Source organism: Momordica charantia (genome assembly GCF_013281855.1).
Source record: "Momordica charantia cultivar OHB3-1 chromosome 6 unlocalized genomic scaffold, Mcharantia_2.0 BLBB01000006.1, whole genome shotgun sequence".
In the NCBI taxonomy this organism is placed as follows: Eukaryota; Viridiplantae; Streptophyta; class Magnoliopsida; order Cucurbitales; family Cucurbitaceae; genus Momordica; species Momordica charantia.
Genome location: NW_028275164.1, coordinates 13,543,579 through 13,552,986, shown reverse-complemented (window position 1 = coordinate 13,552,986; position 9,408 = coordinate 13,543,579). Strand labels below are relative to the sequence as shown.

The 9,408-nt window shown below is 34.5% G+C and overlaps 2 protein-coding genes across 5 annotated transcripts; one reads left to right on the top strand and one right to left on the bottom strand.

Moving 5' to 3' along the window:
* The first annotated feature begins 3,157 nt into the window (after nt 1–3,157).
* LOC111024670 (S-adenosyl-L-methionine-dependent methyltransferases superfamily protein) lies at nt 3,158–5,113 on the top strand. 3 transcript variants are annotated; one of them, XM_088125866.1, is made up of 4 exons: nt 3,158–3,371; nt 3,892–4,341; nt 4,432–4,676; nt 4,766–5,113. In XM_088125866.1, exons 2-4 carry the CDS (start codon nt 3,893–3,895, stop codon nt 5,002–5,004), a joined length of 933 nt encoding a protein of 310 aa, XP_087981992.1. In that variant the 5' UTR covers nt 3,158–3,371; nt 3,892; the 3' UTR covers nt 5,005–5,113. The 3 variants fall into 3 exon arrangements, with proteins under 3 accessions (XP_087981992.1, XP_022158112.1, XP_022158113.1); XM_022302420.2 differs by having other exon boundaries at nt 3,159–3,371; nt 3,843–4,341; XM_022302421.2 differs by having other exon boundaries at nt 3,159–4,341.
* Nucleotides 5,114–5,384: 271 nt separating this feature from the next.
* LOC111024669 (uncharacterized) lies at nt 5,385–9,045 on the bottom strand. 2 transcript variants are annotated; one of them, XM_022302418.2, is made up of 4 exons: nt 8,892–9,045; nt 6,784–7,457; nt 6,121–6,290; nt 5,385–5,873 (listed from the first exon to the last, which is right to left on the bottom strand). In XM_022302418.2, the coding sequence occupies exons 2-4, from the start codon at nt 7,454–7,456 to the stop codon at nt 5,652–5,654; spliced, it is 1,065 nt and encodes a 354-aa protein (XP_022158110.1). In that variant the 5' UTR covers nt 7,457; nt 8,892–9,045; the 3' UTR covers nt 5,385–5,651. The 2 variants fall into 2 exon arrangements, with proteins under 2 accessions (XP_022158110.1, XP_087981991.1); XM_088125865.1 differs by having other exon boundaries at nt 5,605–5,862.
* Between the last annotated feature and the right edge of the window lie 363 nt (nt 9,046–9,408).

Sequence of the window (9,408 nt, the reverse complement as noted above, 5' to 3'; positions counted from 1 at the left end):
ATTTCTGGTTATATTACCTCTCTTTTCCTACATTTCATCAGATTTTAGAAACCATCTATCTCACTTTTTAAATATATATTTGAATATAACATAACATAGGACAACACACAAAGTGAGACACGATCAAGGAGTATCACGAGGGAGATAACGGGAACGGACGAGAATTGAGCAAGGGTGACAACAAGACGGGGAATAGACGAAATTGAGTAATGGTGGCAACAAGGTGTGGGGAATGGATGAAATTGAGCAAGAGAAACAACAAGGTGGGTGTTGGATCAGTATGACAACCCTAAATGGGGTGAATAGGGTTTAATTAAACTTTATAAACATTTTAACATGGTGAGTCCAATTTAAACAAATAAATAAATTTTTTATGAACAAATGATTTTAACACAAAATTAAACAACAAATTAAAAATACAAACACCCTAATTAATTTCACCATCCAAATAATTCAAATATAAATATTGACCATAAACATGAATAACAAATTCGAACAATTAATTTCATACAATTTATAATAAAGAAAATTAATTGGAAAAATTAAATAGAGAAGGATTAGAGAAAATGACACCGAAAATTTATAGTGGTTTGGCAACAATCGGCCTACTCCACTTTTCAAATTCCTCTTGGGTGTTTGATACAAGAACTTGACTTTCTCCATGGCTTAGAGTCCAACCGGTACAATGTTTTTTTTTTCTGGGAGCAAGAACAAACTCGATTCTTTCCACAGTTCAGGATCAAACCGTTACAGATACTCTTTTTCAAGCTCAAGAGCAACCCTTACAAAAAATATGGAAATTTGATAACAAACTTACAAACTTTCTCAAATAGTGGATTTACAATTTTTTGCTCACAAATTTGTAAGAATAAAATTAGAAGCACAAATATCTATCAAATAAAATCTCCCTTAAGAATATATAACAAAAATTGTAGCTTTAAAGAGGGATTAACGATGTAGAATTTGGAGAGAAAATTAGGGAGAAAATTGTTAAAAGTTGAGAGGATGAGGGATTTAAATAGAGCAGGAAATGTTCGGAAGAAATTTGAAATCCAAATTAAATTTGGACTATTGAATTTCAAATGATGAAAAATCAAAGGCTGTTATTTAATTGAATAAAATAATAATAATAATCCTCTGTTATATATATATATATATATATATATATATATATATATATATATCTCTTTTTATTTCTGCTACCTGCTCCGTGACACTTTTTTTTTTTCATTTCCAACGGTAAGATTTTTTAATTTTAATTTTTTTAATTTCTTTTCTCTCTCTTCTTTTCTTTTCTTTCTTTTCTATTTCTTTTCTTTTTGTTTTGTTTTCCTTTTCTTTCTCTTTTCTTTTTGATTCTTTTCTTTTTTTCTCATTTCTTTTGTAAACTAAAAACTTCAGCACGCAACATGTTCTTTTCTATTGGTTCGAGTAGGATTCAGTCGCCATTTCTTTATTTTAACTTCATTCGACCCTAACTTCTTTATTTGAGCCATGACTTAGGTGATTCAAAAGATGCTGGAATTCTTGTATCGAGTTTTATGATATGAACACTTCAAAAATATTAAATTATCAATAAATAAAATTAGATTTGTTAACATCAAAACATTAATTAATTAATTAATTAAAATTAATTAACTTTAGATTAAGGGTCAAAAAGCCAATCGTGGGGAATGAACGAAATTTAGCAAGGGAGACAACGGTGAAGCAACAAGGTAGGTGATATAGTTGTAAGTGGGGCGGTGAGTGTATGGAATTGAGCAAGGGAGCAAGGGAGGAAGGGAGCAAGGGATACAACAGTGGAGCAACAATGCATGTGACAAAACTGTAAGTGGGGTGTGGAGTAGCGGAGGATAAAGAAGAAAGAGGTTATGAGTTTCTACGGTTCACAGTATATGTTCATTTTAATGTTCAGGTATTTGTTCATCTACTCATCATATTTGTTCATTTGTTCACCGTATTTGTTCATCATTTTTGTTACTATATTTATTCGTATTTATTCATCATGCTTGTTACTGTATTTATTCATATTTATTCATCATGTTTGTTACTATATTTGTTAAATCTTCGATATTGGTATTTCCATTTATAAAATGATTTTGTGCTTAAATTTTGGTATTTCTATTTCTAAAATGATTTTTTAATTTAATTTTTGGTTTTATATTTTAATTTAATTATTATTTTTCCTTTTAGGTGTGTTAGTAAATTCTCTTGGAAAATATTTGAATTAAAAGATACGCGTAAGATTCTCAAAATATTTGAATAATTGATTAGAAAAAAATATAGGTATGATTCTTCTATAAAAAAAGGATAAATAATATATTCATTTAAAAATTATGGGTGGGTAATTTTGTTCCGCCATTTTTCAAAACTGAGAGTTGTTTGATCATTTTTTGAAATGACTATATCTTTACCCCTATTATTTATTGAGAAAACCTAAACGTAGCTAACACAGTTAATGTTATCCCTTGCTCATTTTTAGGATATGTTTCCAAAAATTGTTTAGAAATTTTTGAAATAAAAAAATCAAGTTTTTTATTTCTTATTCCTATTTTCATTTTTTTTTCAGCACAGAGATAAAAAATGCAAAAAAATATAACATAAAAATTTAATTATTTAATTTTAAAAATTAAATCTCATATAAAACTTTTACCTTTTTTTAATCTAATTTTTTTACAACAAAAATCAAGAAAGAGTTGTTAAACGTGTTTTTATATCTTCTTCCATAAAAAATAAAAAGTAAAAAACAATTATCAAACGTCAATATATTCTTTTTATTGAAATAGTGCAAGCAAGAAAGAAACTGAAAAATACGAAATAAGAAAGATTGAAACATGACCTACATGCAAACATTGACGTGTAATTAGATTGAAATAAGAAAGTGGTATTATAATTATTTGTTGTATATGTGATTTCTATATTCATTTCAAACAATTTTAGTAACCAACATCAATATCAAAGAAATAAAATCTCTGTTTCGATTTCTTGTCCGGGTTAAAGAAAAAAAAATCTATTATTGACTAATTTTTATTACGATTAACTATCATTTCGATTCAACGGACTTAAAAATTTAGCTAGAAAAAAGAAAAGAAAAAAAAAATTCCAATCCAGAGCTAAAGAGAATAATTTGGGAAAGAGACCTTAAAACCCTTGTTATAATATTATTGTAGTCACACAAGCCCTAAACTATCACCAGTCGCAGCCGAGCCCGAGCATATCTGCAGCAACGCGCCACGAACGACCTCCCTCCGGCGAACCAGACCCGCGGCGGCGTCATTCTTGCAGCACCCACTGTTCTCCCTTCTACGGCGGCGACACCCTGACCCGTCGGCGCTCGCAAACCCGCAGAAGCAAGAACCCAAGCTGTTTCGGTAAGAACCAATTGGCAACGAACCGCTCGCTTGATTGGTACTGATTCCGTGCTTAATTTTTCTGCCTATATCTGCTGACTGATGGCGTTGGAATCTGCTACTCGTGATTCACTCTGTTTTCTTGTGTATTGTATGGTTCTGCTTGACTAACTTCTTAATTTCACTGACATATGAAACCCTTGTATTGCTTGTACTGTGTTGTTCACCTAATATCCTGAAGGTACTATCTGCATCGATTCCATTTGGTTTTCAACTAATAGTTTCTGGAAGTTCTGATAGGATTTTGTCTTCAACTTCCCCTGCTATTTTTGCAATGGAAAAGTTGTTATATGATCCTGTGAGACAGAAATTAGTGTGTGGAGGGAGATAGAGAACATGAAACTTTTTCTGAGACATTCATTCCAGATAATTGTTTTGATCTTCACTGCTTATTGTCCATTCTTGTTATTTTTCTTCTCTGAATTTTGACAGAAATTGCTATTCTATCTTGATCGTTCTTTATGAACATTTGAGGACCAAGGATGTTGCCAACTGATGACTCGAAAAAGATATCGTTTACCCGTTCCATAAGTGACGGAGATTTAGTCATTGTCTATGAGAGACATGACATCATGAAGGCTGTTAAAGTATGTGAAGGTTCAACACTTCAGAATAGGTTTGGTGTGTTTAAACACTCAGATTGGATTGGGAAGCCATTTGGATCCAAGGTGTTGAGTCACAAAGGTGGATTTGTTTACCTGTTAGCTCCAACTCCTGAATTATGGACTTTGGTACTAAGCCACAGGACACAGATTCTATACATTGCGGACATTAGCTTCATAATTATGTTCTTAGAAATAGTTCCTGGGTGTTTAGTTCTAGAATCAGGGACGGGAAGTGGATCTTTGACAACGTCGCTAGCTAGAGCTGTAGCTCCTACTGGACACGTACATACGTTCGATTTTCATGAACAGAGGGCTGCCTCGGCCAGGTAGGAATGGATATCTATTGATGGTTTTCTTGTCAGATCTTGAGCCAGTTTAAGAAGTAGTACTTATTCCTTGTCTCCCCCTTCTTTCAGGGAGGATTTTGAGAAGACAGGCTTGACTAACTTGGTCACTGTGGGAGTTAGAGATATTCAAGGTCAGGGGTTTCCTGAAGAGTTCGTTGGGCTGGCCGATTCGGTTTTCTTGGACCTACCTCAACCATGGTTGGCCATTCCTTCAGCTGAGAGGATGCTGAAACCAGATGGGGTATTATGCTCCTTCTCGCCGTGTATCGAGCAAGTTCAGAGGTCGGCAGAAGCTCTTCGATCTAGCTTTACAGGTCCTAAATGCCCCTATGCCATTTTTACCTTCATTGCTAGAGATATGTTGGTAAGTATTGTTCACTCTTTGGTTGTCTCTTTTGTGTAGATATAAGGACGTTTGAGGTATTGCTTCGGACATACGAAGTTCGGGAAGATAAAATGGAGTGTAGCCAGGTTGATGGAGGTGGTTCTGTTGGTCTTCCTCCATGCAAGAGGCGGCTGAGATCAAACCAAGCAAACGACATGTCCGAGGATCCGAGTACAACAGTCATGGTTAAGCCGTGTAGTGAGGCCAGAGGTCACACTGGTTATCTAACATTTTCTAGACTGAGGTGCATCTCATAACATTGATTTTTTTACCAAGGAAAATTGAAGTTTTGTATTCTTTTTCCCTACTCTGGAATGGAATTTTGGATCTCATTTCAGTCGTTGAATGTTAAAGTAATTTTGTTTATGCTTCTTTCTCATCGTGATTTCTCAACTCTATCATTCGTTTTGGTTAATCGAACTACATTTCAACCTGGCTACAAGGCTCAAATTTTTTGACTGAAGTCGACCTACCATTAAATTTTTGGTCAAGAATTTTGTATTAAAAGATTTTTATTGTGTATAAAATTATTTTATAAACAAGAGCTAAATTAGTCATTTTTAAAAAAAGACTAGGACAAAAAAAAGATATTTTCATAAAAAAGACTAGGACAAGAAAAAGATATTTTTGAAAAAGATGCAAGGACTAAAATAGTATTTAGATTATATTTCAAAGATTTCAAAGCTGCAATAAAAGAAACAGAAATATTGGTATCCAACCAACTTGTTCATGAAAAATGAAAAAAAAAAAAAAAACCATTGACTACAAAGAAAAAAGAAAAAGATCCTAAATATTGACACACATAATTTACAAAACCCAACTGTGTGATTAACATAAGGAAATATTGTGACATTGGCAAAAAAAAATGCACAATGCAATTTATTCAATCCCAACCTTAAGACCTCTACTTGACCCCCACAATGGCCATGAGAAACTGCAACTTCTGGTTAAGCTGATTGAGATCATCATCGTTAGAATCTTTCATGGGGGACGGTGGCTCGACTCCGACAAAGGTGTAAAGGGCATTCACTTCATCTATGTACGTTCCAAGGGGGGTGGCTTTGTATCCTACGATCTTCTTCATCGAATCAATCTTCTCTCTTATCTTTAACTCGCTGGATATTTCCTTGTCGAAAAAAGAAACTCAGAATTCAAACATTCAATCGGTTTATGAAGTAACTTACCAAGGCAATCATATGCCAAAGTTTATGGCAAAGGTAAATAAGGTCGCAGAAGTACGTTTATGTTTTTTTCTAAAACAAAAGATGTTTTTAATTAAGTACGTTTTACTATTCTAAAAGTTATATCAAACTCAGTCTAACAGCTCGATGGTAAATCGAAAAACAATCTACAAAAAGAAACGAGATCGTTACCTCATTGGAAGATAGCTTGTAATCTTTATTATGTGGAACATTTGGCTCAAGTAGTTTGGATTCAACTGTCACAGCTGATACAGCCAAATCCTCCCCAGATTCAACCACATCAATTATTGTCACTAAAGAAATTGGTTCAGCTTCTTCAGACTTGGCAGGCTTGCTTGAGGCTGCAGCTTCACCAGAATCCAACCATTTGTCAATATCATATCGTATCATCACTTTCGACACTTTTTATCTCAGTTATATATTCTCGACACTCTCCTGATCCACTTATAAGTTTAAATATTAATTTTACTTTACAATACTTTATTACCAACGAAACAACAAAAGAATCTTGCTGCTCACTGCCCAGTCAGTAGGGAAGTACTATCTATACATATTATTTTGAGACATGACCTTATGGTTAGTAAAAATTACTAAGCAATATAAATTATGAATTTCATGAATCTGAATTTATGTAACCTAACCTAGGCTTAGATAGTCCGTGTTTGATTAGCAAACCTCTGACCGGGAATGAACAAAAACCCATTCGCTAAACATACCCTTTACCTTCTAACGCTAAATTATATGCAAACTTAATCTTTGAACCAAATATCTCGACCAATATAAAATTAAAGAATATATATATCATTGCAGAATTAGTGGATATGAATCGATTACCTTTAGAAGTTTCATACTCTACATCATGAGGATGAAGAGCAACCTTGTTGGCTTCACTCATTTCCATCTGATCCCCAACATTATCATCACCTCTTCTTCCCTCATCCCTCATTCTTTCAAGCAAACCCCTTGTTTCTTTCAACTCTTCTTCCTCATGATCCCCAATATCACCCTCTCCATTTCCTCCAAGTTCCACACTTGTCACTTCAATGGTTGCCGCCTCTCCGCCCCCTGTGTCGGGTTCATCCTCTCGAACAACGACCACATTGATTTCCAGATCATCTGAAATTACCTCATCTCTTTTGATGGTAATTTCCATCTCATTTTCTCCATCTTCTCCTTGATCTTCTTGGTAGCCGTTGTCCTCCACTATTTCTTCGATTGGTGGTTGGGGAATCGGAAGCCAAACGCTCATGATCTTCTCAGTGCAAACGTAGGAGGCCAAGAAGACTCCATAGGTGATTGAGGCGGCGAATCCGAAGGATGAGATGATCGCCAAAGGAGGAAGAACTAAGGGAGCTGAAGATATGGCCAAGCTAGTGATGAGAAGCTTCTTCCCCACATTGGTGCAGTAGCCCTTTTGCATGGTGGGACGGATATTTTCGCCGCTCTCGCCATAGCCGGAGGACTGTTCTTCTTCCATGTTCCAGTCTACGCCGCCGTCGTTCTCCATCCTGACCAAATGACATATTTGAACAATCAAATATTTTGAATCTGTGTGCAGTGAAATGAAAGTTGCAGCCTTAGCTTTTGAAATTTCAATCAAGCTTATTGATAATCAAAAGAGAGAAATTATATTTTTCAAGCTACAGTAAGCAAAATTCCCTCCAAAAAGTTAGTTTCAAAAGTTCCATTTTAACCCGTCATCTGGAAAAAATTACTTACTCTCATTCGTTCAAACACAATTATCATCTTCTTGGTGATATATGCAGAGGACTTACTCTCATTCGTTCAAACACAATTATCATCTTCTTGGTGATATATGCAGAGGGTGAGTTGCCCCTATTTCTCCACGTTTTTCAAACCCTAGGTTAAAATTTCAACCGTAGTTAAGGTCGTGTGAATAATAATGCATGTGCTGATATTATTAACCGTGCTGATCTTGGTATGGAAGTTATGCATGAACATAATGCTCACAACTTCCCACCAAACCTAGCTGCCGTTGAAGTTCCATCCATCGACAGATAAGACTTTGGTCTTAATTAGTGTATACGAATTCTTGAAAGTACAGGAGCAATAACCAATTTCTTGTTTTTTCAAGAGGATTGGCATTTTCTCCATTCCAAGCCGTGAGGAGAAGACTCCAAATTTTCAATTATACCTGAGTTGATATTATTAACCTGCTAATCTTAATCTTGCTAATCTTAATCTTGGTATGGAAGTTATGCATGAATGTAATGCTCATAACTTCCCTGTAGCTGTTGTTGAAGTTCTGTTTATCAATCGATAAAACTTTCGTCTTAGTTTGAAAGTAAATGAGCATTAACCAATTTCTTGTTTTCTCAGGAGGATTGGTATTTTCTCCATTTCGGGCCATTGAGGAGAAGACTCCAATTTTTTTCCATGAAAAATGAGAAGGAAATAAAAACAATAACTACCTATACTCTTTTCAAGCTCTCATTTTTTTTTTTAAACATGGTTAAAACATGTAACCAAAACCTAGTCGTCTGAATAAAATAAAAGTTTTATTATTATTATTATTCTTATTATTCTCTCAAAACCTACAAATCCAAGCTGCAGCTCAGCTGGTTGGTTTTCGGTTTTGGATTTGAACCAAAGCTAACGAATATATATATATATATTTTTTTTTTTTTTCTTTTCTAGACAACTAATGGTTAAAATAAAACTTTAAGAAACCATAAAAATACAATTAAAATCAACTCTATAGTTCAACAACAAACTGTATATAATTTAGCCTAATTTTTAATTTTTTACATTTTACAATCGACACAGATGTTAATAGATACGAATCATTCAACTCAACGAGTAAAGCCCTCAACTTACTCCAAAACTCCCATATTGTTCAACTCAAGAAAATTGGATGAATAAAAAAGTTGGTGCAAAACGAAAGAAAACACTAGAAGTGAGATGAAGAAAGAAAATCAAACCTGATGAAATCAAACGGCTGCAGAAGAATCGCATGGCAGAGAGGGAGATGGGGGTTTCGAGAAGAAATGGGGAAAACGGTGTCGGATTAATTGTCGTGAAAAAGCAAAAGAGAAAGGGTGAAGATTTGGGAAGTGTGTGCAAGTGCATGCAGAGGCCTAGCTTCCAGCAGCTTACACGTGGCGGTTTCCTATTCCACCGCCTCTTTCCCTTTGGGTTTCCTAAACACTTGCCTTCTAACCCACGTCTTCTCCCATTTGTCCAATTAAACATAAAACATATCATGAAAAGAAAAGAGAATGCATTGACTGTTTTGAGATTGCTGTAATCACAATCTCGACACCTTAGAAAATTGTCGCGACCTTACGACGTTAGGATAGAGGAGAGGTACATAAATAAATCGATATTATAAAATGATAATTATGTGTTGTGTACGTTGTTTTTCGAGGGTTCAATCATAAAAACTCTCTATAATTAAGTATTATATTTTGATAGTCAATTAAGGATAGTAAAATCTGT

Excerpts from the sequence above, each read along its gene's own strand:
- LOC111024670 (XM_088125866.1), top strand. The coding sequence starts at position 3,893 with ATGTTGCCAACTGATGACTCGAAAAAGATATCGTTTACCCGTTCCATA. Across the intron at positions 4,342-4,431 it reads CAGAGGGCTGCCTCGGCCAG|GGAGGATTTTGAGAAGACAG; the intron begins GTAGGAATGGAT and ends CCCTTCTTTCAG. Across the intron at positions 4,677-4,765 it reads TCTTCGATCTAGCTTTACAG|ATATAAGGACGTTTGAGGTA; the intron begins GTCCTAAATGCC and ends TCTTTTGTGTAG.
- LOC111024669 (XM_022302418.2), bottom strand. The coding sequence starts at position 7,456 with ATGGAGAACGACGGCGGCGTAGACTGGAACATGGAAGAAGAACAGTCC. Across the intron at positions 6,291-6,783 it reads AGAGTATGAAACTTCTAAAG|CCTCAAGCAAGCCTGCCAAG; the intron begins GTAATCGATTCA and ends GTGAAGCTGCAG. Across the intron at positions 5,874-6,120 it reads ACAAGCTATCTTCCAATGAG|GAAATATCCAGCGAGTTAAA; the intron begins GTAACGATCTCG and ends TTTTTCGACAAG.